Consider the following 17240-nt stretch of genomic DNA (forward strand, 5'->3'; position numbering starts at 1 on the left):
CCCCCAAAGATATCAGGAATTCTGCACTTACCTGAGGAAAATCCCCATTTTTTGGTAAAAAGTCAGTGGGGTCCACAGTTGCATAGTTTGTATCAAAGAAATGTGGTCTGCTGATGGAATCCATATAAAAATCCTGAGGGGGGTTAAAATATTGCCTGTAAGGAAATGGGAGAAGCAGTTACTCCCTGTCAGTCCCCAGCACTTCTCAGATCACTTCAGCCTCTGGCAGCAGTGAGGCTGAAACTTCAGGATGTCACATACAGGAGAGGGATATTATTGGATATTATCCAGAAAAGAGATGGCAAAATATCTCTACCAGTTCTATCCCACCTCCCAAACTCAGCAGTGCAAAAACCACTTAATTAAGAATATAATTTGGGGGAATTGGTGTAAACCAGGAAGGGTTTAATAGATAACAATGGTCTGCAGTACCCAATATTTCAGCCCTGATGACAAAGCAGAATGAAGCTCTGGGAGGTCCCAGTGTGATGGGTGTGGTGGACCTGCCAGTCACACCAGGTAAGGACTTGAGGTGCAAGGAAACATCACACCTGAATGGCAGTTTGGGCCACAAAACCCCCAAAACAGCCCCACAAATCAGCTGTGACAGGGAAACACCCCTGTTAACCCACCTACACAGGGGGTTCAGCACTCACAGACCTCAAGGGCAGCTCAGAATGGAAGGGTTGGTGACTGGGAAACACAGACAGAACTGTTACCCAGGGAGAGCAGCTAGGGATGTGACTAGTGTGAGTTCAAAGGCAAGATCTCTGCTCAGCTAACAAGGGAACAAAGCAAAGATCCTGCCTGGGCAGGGCCATGCCAGCTTCCTCCTGCTCCCTGCACCCTGCATCCACTTCCTCTGGGCAGCCAGGGGCAAAAACTGCACAAGAGCACCCAATTTCCTTCCTCCTGCCCAGAAGCAGCTGCTGGCCTCTGCTCCAAGCCACCTCCTGGTTTGCACAAGCCCTTTCCCTCTCCTGCAGGAGCAAGGAATGTGCTTTGTAATCTTTCCCATAAGGGGCCATGCTCCTGCTTGGGCAATTGCCACCAACACCCTCGGTGCTGCAGCCACGGGATGTCCACCTTGGCTGGATGGTTTCCTCTTGTGGGGAGCTGCCCAAAGAACTCACAGCCAGAAATTTGAACAGAGGGAGAAACAGAGTTTGAACAGAACTCCTGCCCAGGAGCTGGGAATGCCAAGCTGCCAAAGGATTATTAAGCAATTAAGGTGCCATGTGTGGCCAGCAGCTCGTTAACGCACCCGGTGAACATTTAAATGTGGATTTATGTGCAAACACAGTTATCTCCTCTGATAAATATGTTTTTCCTGCTCATTTCCATCACTAAAGATAATATCCTGTAAAACAAACAGCTCCTTCCTACTTCTTTTCTGTGCTGCCATGGCTTTACCTGCTGCAGAGACACCTGAGGCTCTGTGTGAACACACCTGCACATCCCAACTCCTACAGTCCAGCCCTGATTGTTGGCTCTTCGTAATCCATCCAAGGAAATTAAAATCTGGGCATAAATTCTGGGAATGAATGTATTTCCACACAGGAAAAGGCTGGTTTAAAAGGCTTTCAAGTCGAGGCCGCTGTGGTCTCGCCGTCTCTCACACGAGGACATGGCTTGGCCAACGTCAAGGAACTAACCAAGGAATAGGAAAACTATTTTTACTGGAAAAGTGAACACCCCCTCCTGTTTCCCTGACACTTTGTGGCCTGGACAAGGGTCAGTCAAGGTAATGAGAAGGAGACCAAGAGAGCTCCAACCTCCCTGGCCTGCTGTGGGATGACCAGCTCTGGTTTGCATTGTGTTACCCTCAGTCTTGGTCTTTAATCCATCCATGTGAGATGCCCTTGGTTCCTGCAGTGTGCAGGGAGAGCCCACAGCACCTCCAGGCACATCTCAGAAATCCTCCTTGGAAAGCCCCCAAATCCTCTCAGTACCTTTGGAGCTGGGCTTTATCTTCCCTTGAGTCAGAACTCAAAGCTGTTCTCCCTCATTTCCAGGGCTGGCACAGAGCCATTCACAAGTTCATTTGAATTAAACTGGGACAAAAAATGCTTTAACTGGAAGATTCAGGTCAGTGACCCTGTCACAGCCAAGGTGTGAACACAGCCTGCAGCCAACTGCTCTATCCCCACCTCTCCAAGGGTTAGCTCCTGGCAAACTGCTCCATGGAAGCTACTGTGGGTCAGCAGCTTCCCTCAGAGGCTGAGGGGCCTCACTGGACACCCAAAAACCATTCCAGAAAGGAAATTTATGGTGGTTTAATCTCACCAGCCACCCAAAGATGAATGCTCCACTGCAATTCAGCATTGCAGCTGCTCATCCATGACCCAAAGCATCCAAAGCCCTTCTGGGCCACAATGCCACTTCTCCCATGGGTGTTTTGGCCAGGCTCCATCCTCTGTCCTCCACTCAGAGACACAAAACTTCACCTCTCAAGCTGGTGGAAGACCAGGGAGAGATGAGAGGTCTCTGGCTGCCTCAGTTTCCAGCCCAGCACTTTCCTTCCTCATCAGACCCCAATCCATGCATTTCAGAGCCTGCTTTACTATTTCAGCAAGCAATGCAGAGGTGGAAAAGGGCATAAAAACAGCAAGAAAAGGGGTTGTGTGTTTTGGAAAGTGGGGACAAAGCTTTGCTGCAGCTGTGTGACGCCTCATCCAACAGCACAACTGGGCTGCCCCAGATCCCCCCCAGCCAGGAATGTGCTGAGCCTCCAGCAGCAAGGAAAGCTGAGCTCTGCAGGGATAATTTCCTCAGAAAAGAGCTGAGCTGCTGCTCTTCACAGCCCTGAAGCTCCCTGGTTCTTTCAGGGAGGTTTAATACACTGTTGACATTTGTCAGGTTCAGAAAATCTGAACCCAAGAGGCCATGTTTGGGGTCTTCTAAAGAAATTCCCTAGCATGAAAGTGAACTCCTGAAAGGAAACAGGAAAAACCTGCTTCAGGATAAAGGTGTTGCTATGAGAATAAGCCCTGTCCAAACACAACCACTTGCAAATGAGATTTCTCTGCAAGGATTCTGAAGAAAAACCTGCACCACCTCTAATGCCAGCTGCATTTTTCCGTGTTACAGCATGAGTTACAATTACAACTGTCTTTAAAATCCCACTCTTCAATGTTTCCATTCCTTCCAGGATTCCTGCCGGTAACCCCCTCACTCTAAATCCACCTAAAACAGAGTCAGTGCCACTTTCAAATACAAAAAGTACAGAGAGTTTTTTTTTTAATGTGAAATGTAGATGCAGAAAATCTCACCTGAAAGGTGATTTTTACAGCTCCTGGGGTATGAAGAACAAGAAACTAAAGGTGCAACCTTGGCTAAATCATTCCCTAGCAAATCATTACTACAATGGGCCTCATTTGCAGAAGTAACTGCAGCAAAGGCAGCAAGTCCAGGTTTGTGTCAGACACAGGCATGTCCTTGCAGGATCGGGCTGTAACGTTCCCGGCAGCTCTGATACGAGTGGCACCGAACAGGAAAAGAGTGAGGGGCAAAACCAGAACGAATGGTCAAGAGAGAAAAAAAAAACAAAAAACAAAACCCCAACACAATAGATAAACACAATCTAATCTTGTGGTTCAATGCAGCAAAACAGAAATTCTGTTATAGCTCCCCGGAGGATTCACAACGTGTAATTTACAGGAATCCTGCTCAAAAAGCACAGCCCCTTCCAATCAGCCAGGCTGGCCGAGAGCAAAGGGCCTGAATGGATCTGAGAAGTCTCCTGTGGGGAAAAGCTGGCACAGCCCAGCTCCCTCAGCACCTGTGGGGCAGCTTTTGGTATCCTCTCATGGGGAACTGCCCTGTCCATCCACCTTCCTGGGGCCACCAGCGCAGCAGAACTGACACAGGGACACGAGTCCCCTCATCCCCCTGACAGAGGGGCTGATCCTCACTGCTCCCACCTGTCTGGAACACCCTCACAGCGAGGGATCCCACCATGAAAACACCAAAATCCCTCCAGGAGGGAGGCTACACTGAATCCCCAGTTTAATTCCAGGCACCTGGAACACAGTTGTTAGCTGAGGATGTCAAATTCTGCTTCTTTCAGTTCTCCTTCCTCCTACCCCTGACCTAGATAAAGAACACAACCTGTGTATCTGTGCCACTCCCTGGATTCAGAGATCAAAGAAGCCATGGATCAGCCTCCAAACCTCCAGCACCACCACAGTCCCCCCATCCAAGTCACTCAGTGACAGCACAAGGCCACTTTATGTCATCCAAACATTTGCCTTATCCCACTTTGTGATCCAGAATGGAGGCTCATTGTAAAGAGGGAAAATGAAAAACAACATTTTTCAGTACAGACATGACATGGCTGTTAGTGTCAGTCACATCCAGTGAAATGACAAAGGATTTTAACTTCACCCAAAACCTGACACCTGGTACAGGTAACACCTTCCTCCAGATCTGTGCGAAGCCAGACACTGCCCAGTGTGTTTGCTCAGTCAGATCTGTTAAGAATTCCATTACTGTTACAAACCCAGGCTAAACCATGGCTGCTCCTCCCTTACTGCTGCCTCCAGGTTTACCAGAAAACAAAGGGTTTTTCTCATCTTTAAAAACGAAAAGCTGCTTGCTGCTGTTTCCAAGCTGCAGCAGTGTCTGAAATGCCACAAGATCAGTGAATGATGCAATTATTTCCCCATCAGATCGTGAAATAAAGTAAACATGGAAATCAGTAAAGAAACAGTTGAATCATGGAACGTCCAAGAGCAGAGAGGATTAGACAAAGGAGAACAGCACTCACTGGTTTTCACTTGGGAAAGACGAGGTTGGGAAAGAGACTGGGTAGCAGCTACTCCATGAGTCGGCGGCCAGCATGGAACTCTGCAAGCAAAAGACACCAGAGTTAGAGCAGCAGAGGCCTGGAACCATTACCTGGGGCTGCAAATCTGAGGGCAGGCCCATGGCTTCCCTCCCTCAGTACTTCCCAGAGGCAGAGGTGGCTCCTCATCTCTTGAGCACGACTCCAGTTTCAGCTTTGGAACCTACTCCCCTACCACAGACCCCAGACGGTCGCCAGGGTCAGTCCCCTTCCCCAGCCCTTTCACAGGACACTGAAGGGACAAGAGGAAATGGCATCAAGCTGTGCCAAGAGGTGTTCAGGCTGGACACCAGGAGGAATTTCTTTCTGGAAAGGATGGTCAGGCTTTGGCAAGGGCTGCCCAGGGAGGTGGTGGAGTCCCCATCCCTGGAGGTGTCCAAGGAAAGACTGGACCGGGCACTCAATGCTCTGGTGTGGTGACAAGGTGGGGATCAGTCACAGATTGAACTTGATGACCTTGAAGGTCTTTTCCAACCTCGATTCCATGATTCTATGATTCACCCTCTGTGGGATGTCAGCACCAACCCAATAACCTGAAATTGGCTGGCAGAGGTCACACCCAAAAATATCCTTCTGTGCCTTTTGTCTTCCCACTTCCCTGAACAGTCTCCAATAATGGGAAGCTCTTAGCCCAGCTCATACCAATAAAATCAGGGAGAAAACACAGTATCTCCTTACTCAGTTCCACAGCAGCCTTTAATCTGTTTTTTGTGTGCCCAAAGCAATGAAACCTTGTACTTGAAGCAACAGGAACTTGCACCTCGCTTGAACCTCTGTGTCCCTGCATGTGACACATTCCAGAGTTTGAAACAGAAAGAGAAAACTCCAGGAACACATCAGCTATTTTGGGACAGGGTTTGCTTTTTGCCCTGTTGGACAAATGCATCGGGGATCTGGTCTGGTTTTAGCAGCTATATCAGGACAAATACAACTTATTTATCTCTGCTGCTCTGGAAACAGGGACAGCTGGACCCGAGCACAGATTCAAATGTCTGGTAGATGTGTTGGAGTAGGAACAAGGTCTGCAATACTGGGCAGATTCTCTCAGTCTCTTCAGTCCTTCCTCAAGGAGCTGGCACCCAGCAGCTCTCAGAGAGGCTTTTTTCTAATCACAACCCTGCTTTTCCCTCCTCCCTTCAATCTCAACCCCTCCAATCCCTGCAGAGCTGCCTGGGAAATCTGGAAATCGCAGCTGTAAACACAGACCAGGACTCCCAGGATCTACCAGGCCAGACTGCTCTGCCCAGACCCCACCTGGGCACAGCCTCCCCCTCCCCAGGACCTGCAGGGCCTCACCTCCACGTCCGGCACGGCGAGCTGGGAGCGGAGGCCGGGGATGCCGCGGATGGCATCGCCCGGCTGCTGGTGCTGTGGGAAGCTGTTCCCCCCATCCATGGTGGGGTGAGCTGAGGGCATCAGCCCGTGTCCTGCCTCATGGAGTCCTCAGGAGGGTGGGACAGGCTGTGGAGTGAGTGGTGGGAGCGTCTTTATCTGTGCTCTTCACCCTGCACCATGTCCTGGGCTGGGAGAGAAAGGCACGTTTAGGTTTGGTGAAAGGGGAGGTGGGGAAAAAAAAAAACACTTGTAAGCTTAAACATAGCTGAGAGATGAGCAAACAGCCACCAGCCTGTGAAATGCTGCTGCCTCTTCAGAAAAGAGAGGGTTTTATGGGAAACAGAGCTTTCCATTACCACCACACCTGGAATTCACCCAGGTTGGAACTGGAACACACCTCTCCTGCCTTTCACACCGCAGGAGCCCCACAGGTCCCTGAGATCACCTGGGTCACTGCACACACAGCTGGGCTCAGCCTGAGGAATTTGCTTATTTAATGTACAAGAAGACTCTGCACTCATGTGTAAACTCATGGTAATCAACTGCCCCAAGTCGTCTGTTTTCCTGAAAATGTGCTCTGGGTTCTGCAGTGAACCCTCATCTCCCACCCCGTGGCACACTGGGGTCTCCCCAGCTCCAAGGCAGACCTTTCTGTGCACCAAAACCTTTCCCACACCAGTCAAACCCAACAATACCTTGTCACTCATTTGAAATTAACAGTATTAATGCCACAAATTCCTGAATTTATCAGCTTCTGGCACTTTCCTTTTTGCCAGCAAAAGGCGATCCAATGCAGAAGCATTGTCCTGGCAGGATTAACCCCACAGTAACACCTGCCCCCCAGAGCAGCTTCTCAGTCAAAACCTCCAAATTGATTAATTTTCTTCTAAATTCTCCATAATCCCACAGGAAACCAATTTCCAACTAGATTTAATAGATTAAAATAAAAAAAGAGACGGTGAAAGCGACCTATACAACCAGAGGAGCAGAGAAAAGCATCCACAATGTCTTTACTCCCACTGAATCTTTCTTTGCCTTGCTCTTCCTGCCTTCCCTGACCCTCCCCAGAAGCTGAGTAAATCAAAGCGGCCAAAACCTTTGGATGGAGCAATCCAGCCACACACAACCCCTACAGAGCACAGACCAAAGCTGTAATTTAAAAGAGCCACCTCTGATCATTCAGGAGACACTCTTTGCTACAAGGAATATTTTTGAGAAACCATTTCTGGCTTTGAGGCCCTTTAAAAATAAGTGACCTTGCGGTGGACAAAAATGACTGTGGCATTTGCAATGGAAAGTGAAAATTAAAGTGACTCTTTCTGCCTTTCGTGGTGCTGCAGCTGTGCCAGCAGTGCCCTCTGGGCAGGGCTCATGTGGGGGCCAGCCAGGACCCCCCAACCTGGACACAAATCCCATGGTGGAGCCACAATCAAAGCTCTCAAGTGCCAAGGACCTTCTGTGTGAAAAGCAGAGTTCAACATTCACATCTCACCTATGGAATGCTGTGTAGAACTCCCAAAGGGATTGTCTGGGTCTTGGGTTTTGTTTTTTTTTTGTAGGGAGAAGGTCTCCCTTTTCTATTTTGCAAAGATTCCATTCAACTCCTGCTCGGCTGTACCAAGCAGGGCTGAGGTTTGTTGATCTCAGGGTGAATGTCACCAGCTGCTCTGGTGTCTGTAAAACCTTGTGATTCTTCCTTACACCAGACTTCAGGGGATTTGCTGCTTTGCTTTTTTTTTTCTTTCCCTTCCTTGCAACAGCTTTTGAGAGGAAATCAGCAGCAGTGATTCCCGTAAGAGCCATAGCAAATATACAGCTTTACTTACATATCCAAAGGGACTTAGGAAGGGTAAAATCAATATCAGTATCCCTCCGTGCCTGCTCTGCATCACCTCGTGTCTCACACCACCAAATCTCACTGGTAGACCCTGCAGAGCAGAGGCTGCCTTTAAAGCAGCCCCAGTTCTCTAGGAAAACTGCACAACCGATCACACCCCACTGGTAAAACGAAGGAAAACTGCTTAGCAAGAAAGCTGGAACTCTCTGGGCTTTGGTTTGTGGGGGGATGTGGTGCAAGTCAAAAATACATCCAAGCATTGAGAACAGGGGGGAAAAAGAGGCACCAAGAGACCACTCTATAGCTGGCACCATTCCAGCCACACCTCAATCCTGGAGGATGCTGAGGGAACTCCTTACCTTAGGAGAACAGCACCAGCATGCGCTGGACACCCCAAAACCCAACCCGCACTGCCAAATCTTTGTGCTGCAAAACGAGCTCCTGGTGATGAGTGCGAAGGCTGGCCCACCCTCACTCTGAGCTCATGCTCCAGTGCCAGGTGCTGCTGTCCAGCCTGCACTCCCAAATTCCACGTTAAAAAATAAATAAAAAACTCACTAAATCCAGAGTCTGAGGCTTGCGTGAGCCTGAGGACAGCAGGACAACACCCAGCACGAGAACAGAGAAGTGGGAACAGCCCTCGGTTTGTGCCTATCCCGCCATCCTCCAGGCAGCCACATCACGGAAAACCATAAAAATCAGCAAGTTCCGAAGTGCTTCCACTTCCACATCCCATCCTGCTGCTGTGACAGTAAACACTGATAGCACAAGGGCCCACACACGCGAGGGAACTCCTACAGCAAACTTTTAAAGTGTTTTTCCAGCACTTCTCTTACCAAACATACTCCGACCAAGCAGCAGCTTCCACTGTTACAGCAAAATCCCCGGAGAGGAGGCTCCCAGTCCCGGCATCGGTGTTGGGAGAGGGTTGGGAGAGGAAAGCCCAGCCCACAGCAGCAGCAGGAGCACACAGAGACCGTTCCCAACTTCAACCACTTCAGTCACGTTTTCTTGCAGCAGCGCTATGGAAGAGCGGCGATCCCCCAGATCCAGAGGAAAGGCACGACGCTAAAAATCCCAGCGGACGTTTTTCTTCCTGGCTGGGTAGGCCAGGTTTGAAAGTGAAAGCAGCTCCCTGCACAGGATGACGAAGGCCCTGTGTGATTTCATCCTATCACTGCGCTCCAGAATGGTTTCAGTATTCCAAACTTAAAGGTTTGCTGTCAGCACATGGACTACGGGGCAGCTCCAGCCTGGAATTCCTCTGGAATTCATCATGTCTAGAGGTTACAGAGTACAATTTTCAGCTTTTAACAGCTTGAGCTTTTTAGGTATTTCTCAGAACAGTGCTCTAGCAGGAAAATTCCAATTGGGAACACACAAAGAATTGCTGTGCTGTAGCCAGGATGGACGGAGCCGGGGGTGAGCGCTCGGATCACTGATAACTGAAATCAGGAGGGGTGAAAACAACCCAGTAAATGCAGCCAGCACTTCCTACCGTTGTGTTCCAGCCTTTGTTGGTGTGTTTTAAATTGCCTCCGTTAAAGGAAGACAGCCAGGAACCCACAGACATGCCTGGAGCAGCTGGAGCTAAACCTGCCCATCATGAATTACCACGCGCTGGGAACAACAAAAACACTTTGGGAATCTGATCCTGTTCTTCCTCCTGCTCAGGGATCAGTTCCTCTCACCCTGCCCACCCCCATGGAACAGAGGTGGAGCCCCAAAGTGTCCCTAGCCTGCTCCAGCCACTCATGAGCCCCCAGCCCAGGCACCCACCGGAGCTGCAGCTGGAGGGAATTCTGCGGGATACAGTCAGGATGGAAGGGCCCCAAAGAAAAGGGAACTCAACACTACGGAACTCTGAACAGCCAGTTTTATATCTCAAGCACTCAGGCACCTTCAAGTTCCTCTTGCATGCTTCTCCTTGACGTATTTTTGGGAAGTTTAGACCAAACAAGCAGATGGGAATAGGACTCAGTCCTGTCACCAACGCGAAGGATAACGCCGGAGTGGAAAACGTGTATAATGGGCGATGAAAATGGAATCGCTCCAGGGCATTCTAAGCCAACATTTGGAGCCACCCTGATCTCCTGAACGCTTTGAGCATGGAAAAGGCTCCTGGGATGCAAGCATTGCAGTCCTGGAGCCGGGCATGGCACTGCCAGGCTCCAGAAGAAATCCTGCCATCACCTGGGCACCACACGCTGCAGCGTGGAACAAAACTGAGGGAATTAGTCTGTAAGGAAAGGGAAGAAAAATCTGGATCAATCCAGAGGTTCTTGCAAGAGCTGTGGAGGTGCAGGCAAAAGAACAAATCTGCCCTCCAAGGATAGCAGAGTTTCTACAGGGAAAAGGAAGAGCTTGATCCTTCTAGCAGTACTTGCTGCTCCTCGTCTGACACTCAGACCATACAGGGGGAAACCAATCAAATGCAGCTTTTTGGAGGTAAAAGACCCCTTTAGGAGAAAATATTAACTGCCCCCCACAGGTAGATTCCACCTGTCCCTGCTTTTCCACCTGGGAGAACACACGGGACTGTTTCTGGACAGGGCAAAAATGCCTCCTCAGACACCACCCACACTCTGCCAAGGAACTCTGCACGTTCTTGGGTAAATCCACCCAGCATCAACATTCCCAAAACACAAACACATCCCTGCAAGGCAGAGCTAGGGCTGAGGTAATGGAATATTCCCAAAAACAGGGGTTTGGACGCTCCCTAGCACAGGACAGAGCCTGAGCAGGGCATTGGGAGCACTGGGGCTGCCCCCACTACCATAAAAACTTGGCTAAGCAAGGTCAGAAGCCAAGAAAATGCAGATCCCAAATTCTTTACACTTCTTCCCCAGTTTCTCTCTGGACCTGAGCAGGTCCCAACGTTCTGTTTCACACGCAGCCACTCACGGTGGAAAAACCACTTCAGGACATCAAAGCTAACTTCCCTACGGATCAGGGCAGCCTTAAGGCAGACTCAATGTGCACCTGCTCCATGAGAGGCGTGTGCTCATCTTGATCACACCCACACTTGTGCAGACCTCGCTCAAGTAACCAAAAAAGACTTAAGAGTTTTAAGTTTTAAATAGAAAAATGTCTCAGGAGAGTATAAACCTCCCAGTCAGGCCTGGAAGGCTTTCCTGAAGGATCCTTGAAGGATCCAGACTCTCATGGTGACAAGTGACAGCACGGTTTGCTCCTGTGAGAGACCTCCCAGCAACATTTGAATGAGAAAGGTTATTATTTTAGGAAAATGAGGGTGTAAACATCAACAAACAGACCCCCATCAAGTAAAGAGCTTTTGGCAGAGATAGCAGAGCTCAGGTTTCCAAAGGCTCCAGCTGGCAGCTTATGGAGCTGTGCAAAACCTGGCAGTGCTGCATGGGACACACAGCACTCCCAACCCCACAGCAACAGCATTAGCACAGCATTTTCCACTTAAACATTCCCACCACCTGCTGCTCTTGGTTCAGCCATTCCTGCATAACTCAGGACTAGCTCTGATGACACGAGGATGATGTGCAGCAGGAACAGCCCCAAAGAGGCATGGCTGATCACAGCCAACACCTTCCTGCCCTCCAGACTCACCCCAGGGCCAGAAAACCCTCTGGGAGTTTGGATCCCAGCTTTGGGATGCCAGTGCTGAACCTGCAGGACCTGCCCTGCCCAGCCCATCTCATTTTCACTGTAAATTGAGCCTGCTAAGGGGGAGCCACAGTCCTTATACAGGAATTTACGGTTACTCTGAGGAGTTTTAGGCACTAGTATTTAATAAGGTGAAGCCTCCAGTACCAGCCCAGTTAACGGTCTGACAGCACTGGTTCCATATTGCAAAGGCTCTGAATTTTCATAAATCTTGGGTTCAGGCTTAGTGGATATGGGCTGCAGCACAGCAGGAGCTCACTGCATGATGGATTCATAGCTCCACACTGACAGAGAGGAAGTCTGGATCAGATATTAAGAAATCCTTCCCTGTAAGGGTGGTGAGGCTCTGGCACAGGATGCCCAGAGCAGCCGTGGCTGTCCCTGGATCCCTGGAAGTGTCCAAGGCCAGGCTGGACAGGGCTTGGAGCAACCTGGGATAGTGGAAGGGTCCCTGCCATGGCAGGGGATGGAGCTGAAGGAGCTTTGAGGTCCTTCCAACCCAAACCATTCCATGATTGCTTTGCATCGCTGTACAGTTTTCACAGCACTCCGTGGAAAAGCAGCTGAAGAGGGAGTCAGAAACACGAGGGTTCGCTGGCTGTGGCCACCCCGGCTGTGCCGGCTCAGTTCCCTGTCCGGACCCGGCTCGGACAGGGCTGGAGGGGTCTGGGCTTTGCTGGGATCGCGGTTACAGAGGCTCCGCAGCATCTCCGGCTCTCCCCGATGCAGACACGCGCTGCCGGTGCCGCCACAGCGGCGAGCGGGGCCCGCCGAGCCCCCCCGGGCCCGCTCCACACGCAGGACCGACACGAGTGGGGAACACGGGCGGCTAAAGCACGGGGGGAGCGGGGCCAGCGCTGCAGTCTCCACAGGCTGCTCCGGGTCCGGCCCGAGCCCCGCAGGCCCCGGACTCCCCGCGGCACCGACCGACCGCTCCCGGGACAGGCCCGGCCGGGGGCCGCGTCCCCACCGAACCCCCCAGCCCGGCCCGAGCGGGCCCGCGGCCCCCGCCCACAGAGGGATCGGGCCGGGGGGGAGCAAGCCGCGGGCCTGGAGTGGAGCGAGCCGGCGGCCCTTACCTGTGCCCGGGGGTCGCGGGGGGTGCCGGGGGTCCCGGGGGCTCCGGGGCTCAGGCTCCCGCCCGGCCGCCGCCGCCTGGCGCCGCTTCCGGGTCCGCCATGTTGGAAGGGCCACAGAGCTTCCGGGGAAAGGGGCGGTGGCACCGAGAGAGAACCGGGAGTGGGCAGCGGGGGAACGGGAGCGCCGGGCCCGGGGACAGCGGGGGAACGGGAGCGCCGGGCCCGGGGGCAGCGGGGGAACGGAAGAACTGAGCCCAAGGCAGGCGGGCCAGGCCGCGGTGCGGAAAGCAGGAGAGCCAGGGCTCGGAACCCGGTCTCGGCGGTTTCGGCCCCGAACGGGCAGCAAGGCCTGCGGCTCCGGAGACCGGCAAAGGCCCGGGGCCGAAGGAACCCCTGAGGTACGGGGAGCCTCCGGGGCCGCCTCTCCCCTGCCCGGCCCCTTGCCCCCGTTAAGGAGCGGGCTCTGTCCCCGGAGTGGCGGCTCCTGTAGGTGTCGGCACGGCCCGTTCCTGCAGCCTATGCACCAGTGTGGATCTGGAGTGCTCGCCTTGCGTCCCACATCCATCCATCCATCCATCCATCCATCCATCATCCATCCATCATCCATCCCTCCATCCATCCCTCCATCCCTCCATCCATCCATCATCCATCCATCCATCATCCATCCCTCCATCCATCATCCATCCATCCATCCATCATCCATCATCCATCCATCCATCCATCCATCCCTCCATCCATCATCCATCCATCCATCCATCATCCATCCATCCATCCCTCCATCCATCATCCATCCATCCATCATCCATCATCCATCCATCATCCATCCATCCATCCATCCCTCCATCCATCATCCATCCATCCATCCATCCATCATCCATCCATCCATCATCCATCATCCATCCCTCCATCCATCCCTCCATCCATCCATCCATCCATCCATCCATCCATCATCCATCATCCATCCATCCATCCCTCCATCCATCCCTCCATCCATCCATCCATCCATCCATCATCCATCCATCCCTCCATCCATCCCTCCATCCCTCCATCCATCATCCATCCATCCCTCCATCCATCCCTCCATCCATCCATCCATCCATCCATCCATCCATCCATCATCCATCCATCCCTCCATCCATCCATCCGATGGAAATGGGAGGCAGCCTTGGCTGTGCACACATCAGCACCTGCCTGCAGTCTGAGCAGTCTGTCCAGTCCTTTTCCTCTCAAAAGGAAATTCCTCACTTTCCTCTCCCTGCAGGACTGGGGCAGCAGCTCAACCCACAGAGGTCACAGGAGAGCTGGAAACACTCAAACCCTGAGCAGCTTCCAAGGATTCTGCCCGCTCCCATGCCCGAGTCCTGCTGTAGGAATGAATTGAATCACAGGGCTGGAGAATGACCTGCTCTGGCCGCCCTGGGCTCCTCACTCATTTTACCACACTGGCCTTTTAACATTTTTAATTTCCCGTTGCTTGCATTGGATTCATGCCACCTTTGCAGTCCCAGGATAGGAACAAAATCCCGAGGGGTCTCACAAAAGCCTCCCAGATGGGTCTGTTTTTATACCAGCACAGCAGCAGCCAGAGGGAGCCGATTTATCCCCAGGAAGGGAAGTGCTGGCAGATGGGAACCAGGTTAACACTGGGTCCTTGGGAATACTGCATTCGTGCCAGAGGTAAAAGGGGAACCAGGAAGATCTGTAACAGCCATGTGGGGCTCAGCCCCTTTCTCCTTCTGCTAATCCTGCTGCTCCCAAGCTTCATTCATTTGCACACAGTAATTAATCAAGGCAATTTATTTTTCCAACATATTCTTCTTTTGAATCCACCCCCCACCAGCTCTTTATTTGTAGTTACACAAATACAAATAAATAAATAGAGGGATCCATCCAGCACCAAACCTGCCTCCTCCCAGAACCACCAAACCTGGATTTCCTCCTCCTCCCATCCCAGCCTGGATCCCAATTCACACAGGAAACCCCAAGACGGGGATGAAGCAGAGGTGATGCTGGGCTGGGAGCACTGGGACTGTCCTGTGGGAGGTGTGGGGACATGGCTGAGTTGTGTCCTGGTCTGTCTGCCCCAGTACAGCAGCAATGTCCCTGAAACACAGCCTGGCTTCTCCAGGAACAGGCCTTCCCAGGCAGCTGGTCCCTGTGAGACACCCAGTCTTAGGAATCAGGGACAAAGGTGGGAATTTTGGAGCCCTGATCCCATGGGCTCTGCTGCAGAGCAGCTCCACATCAGGGTGTGCACGGCTGCTATCACCCGCTGCCAGTTCCTGTATTTTCCCAGAGCCTGGAAATCCCCTGACTTTCCGCGGGGTGAGGGGTTCAGAGCCCGGCTGCCAGCTGGCCCTGTGCCCCCGGAGCTGCGGGAAGAGGCAGCCAGGGGACAGACCCTGCCCTGTGCAGGGTCCCAGCAGCGCTGGGCTGGGGCTGGGGCCGTGCAGGGGGCAGGGATGGGACCTGGCAAGGGCCATGCTGAGGTGCCAGGGTCCCACAAAACCATCCTGTGTCTGGACAGACCTTTCTGTGCCCCCTCGGCCAGGTTGGGCGGCACAAAAGGTGCCAAAGGGGACAGCTGGGGATGGGCTCCTGCACTGCTCTGTGTGCCATGAGCTTGGCAGGTCTCAGCTGGTTCCCCTGGCTTGTGACCTCCTCACTGGAGGGGACAATGCTGGTGCAAACATTTGGGAAAGCCCAAGAGCTTCTGGCTTTGCCTGATGCACCCACAGGCCCAACAGGGGACAGGACTGGGTGCTCAGGGGTTCCTGGGGACACTCCATGTGAGTGCCTGGCTTGCCTTGCTCCAGTGGCCCACTCCTGGACAGCTGAGCAGGATTTTCATTTTCAGGGGGGATTGTTCTGCCAACCTGGTGGGAGAGGGATGGGATGGGCAGGGAGCAGAGTGTGGAGTGCCAGGAGCTCTTCCAGCCACTCCTGCCCTCCCACTGCTGGGAACACCTCGGGAAGGGGATGCACAACACTTACCAGAATTTGGGGGATGGGTTCCAGCCCTTTGGACTCGGTGCCAAGACTGGAATAAATCACCAGGGGCCAGGCACTGTCATGACATAAGCCTTTGAGGGAGGGAAAAGCGGTGCTAACGGAAGTGCAGGGCTCGGCAGGGCAGCCCCCTCCTCTGCACCCCCTCTTCGGAGCCCCTGGAACCTCCTGACCCTTCACAGGCTCAAATTTCTTGAACAACCAGCCCTGGAGCATCTCTGTGCTCTGACCCTTTGGGAACCCAGGGGGCTCTGACCTTGCTCAGGCTCAGGGCTCTCCCACCTGTGCTTTGGGTTCCGTGCAGTGCCAGTAGCTCTCGTGGAAAGGAACAACTTACAGATTTGTCCTGCCCTGCCTCAAAATAACTGCTCAACTCTTGGAGCTGGTGCTCCATGTTGCAATCTCAGCAGAGTTTGGCTCCATCCCCTTTGCCAAAGGGTTTGACTCTCTGGCACAGCGGGGCTGGAGGCGGCTGCAGGGGCATCGTGGTTCCCCTCAGCTGGTACTGCACAACCCTGATGTGCCAGCACCGGTTCCCGGTGTTCCCAGGGGGAGCAGACATGGCACAAGCTGGAGCTGTCGTACCGCAACCCCCCGGGCTGGGCAGGGGACCCGGAGCCCGGTGAAGCCGGGAGGAGACCCTTGTAACGCCGCTGCAGGGAGAGAGCAGTGCAGCCCAACCCTTCCGAGCCAGCGGAGGATCCCCGCAGAAGCGTCTCTGCCGTGGCCGGGGCCGTGAGGCGGCGCCGAGAGGAGCCCGTTCCCTCGGGCTGTGCTGGGGTCTGGCCGGGGCGCTGGAGCCCGGCGCCGTTATTCTGGGGATGTCCCCGTTATTTTGGGGATGTCCCCGTTATTTTGGGGATACCTCGCAGCTGCTTGGCTGGACTTACACAGTCCTGTGGACTTACATAGCCACAGGATGGGATGAGGCGCAGCCGGAGCCGAGAGGAACGGCGCTGGCTGGGGGACACCGCGGGGAGAGCGGGTTTGCCCCAAACCCCAAGCGGCTGCAGCGCGGCCCAAGCGCGAAGGCGGCGGGGCAGGGTCGGCTCCCGGCCAGGCCCCGTCTCCATGGCACCCGTATGCCTTTTGCCCTTCGCCCTTCACCTCCCACTGCCCCGCCTCCGACCGGTTGACGGACAGCTCTCATAGCCTATCGCAGTGCGCCGCCGCCTTCAGCCCCGCCCTCACTGGCGACGGATATAATTTACTACCTATCATAGTTGAATTTCACATCAAGCTCCGCCTCTATATTTGACTGACAGCTCAGTTAACCTATCTTCTAGCCTTGTCCCCGGCCCGGGTGGGTGGGCGGGTTGCTTGTAACGAACCAACCGGAACTCGACGTGGTGCCGTCGCAGCCAATCAACGCTCGAGAGCTCGGGGACGGGTCCGACTGCACGGCCAATGGGGGCGCGCGCCGGGGCGGCGCGAGGCGCGGAGCGGGGGGGGGACGGAACGGCGGGGGCGGGCGGGGACAAGATGGCGGCAGCGG

At 53.4% G+C, this 17240-nt stretch overlaps 1 protein-coding gene and 2 long non-coding RNA genes across 6 annotated transcripts in view; 1 reads left to right on the plus strand and 2 right to left on the minus strand.

Moving 5' to 3' along the window:
• The window catches only part of SBNO2 (strawberry notch homolog 2), a 46829-nt gene extending 33978 nt beyond the window's left edge, over window positions 1-12851 (minus strand). The window contains exons 1-4 of one of the 3 annotated variants that reach the window (XM_086863108.1): window positions 12737-12851; window positions 6143-6368; window positions 4769-4848; window positions 32-155 (exon numbers count right to left, since the gene is read on the minus strand). In XM_086863108.1, coding sequence (XP_086719234.1) covers window positions 32-155; window positions 4769-4848; window positions 6143-6262 — 324 coding nt within the window. In that variant the 5' untranslated portion in view covers window positions 6263-6368; window positions 12737-12851. Of the gene's footprint in view, window positions 1-31; window positions 156-4768; window positions 4849-6142; window positions 6369-8854; window positions 10522-12736 lie in introns of those variants that run through there. The other 2 variants (XM_023943137.2, XM_086863110.1) reach the window with 2 other exon arrangements.
• Window positions 12852-12913: 62 nt separating this feature from the next.
• Window positions 12914-14637, plus strand: LOC147649343 (uncharacterized). Its single transcript, XR_015279252.1, has 2 exons — window positions 12914-13134; window positions 13998-14637. It is a non-coding gene; the product is annotated as an uncharacterized LOC147649343 (long non-coding RNA).
• On the minus strand, window positions 14519-17046 carry LOC147649344 (uncharacterized). 2 transcript variants are annotated; one of them, XR_015279251.1, is made up of 3 exons: window positions 16960-17046; window positions 15731-15819; window positions 14519-15612 (listed from the first exon to the last, which is right to left on the minus strand). It is a non-coding gene; the product is annotated as an uncharacterized LOC147649344 (long non-coding RNA). The 2 variants fall into 2 exon arrangements; XR_015279250.1 differs by lacking the exon at window positions 16960-17046 and adding an exon at window positions 16654-16950.
• Between the last annotated feature and the right edge of the window lie 194 nt (window positions 17047-17240).

Source organism: Cyanistes caeruleus, chromosome 25 (genome assembly GCF_971803275.1).
Source record: "Cyanistes caeruleus chromosome 25, bCyaCae1.hap1.1, whole genome shotgun sequence".
NCBI lineage: Eukaryota > Metazoa > Chordata > Aves > Passeriformes > Paridae > Cyanistes > Cyanistes caeruleus.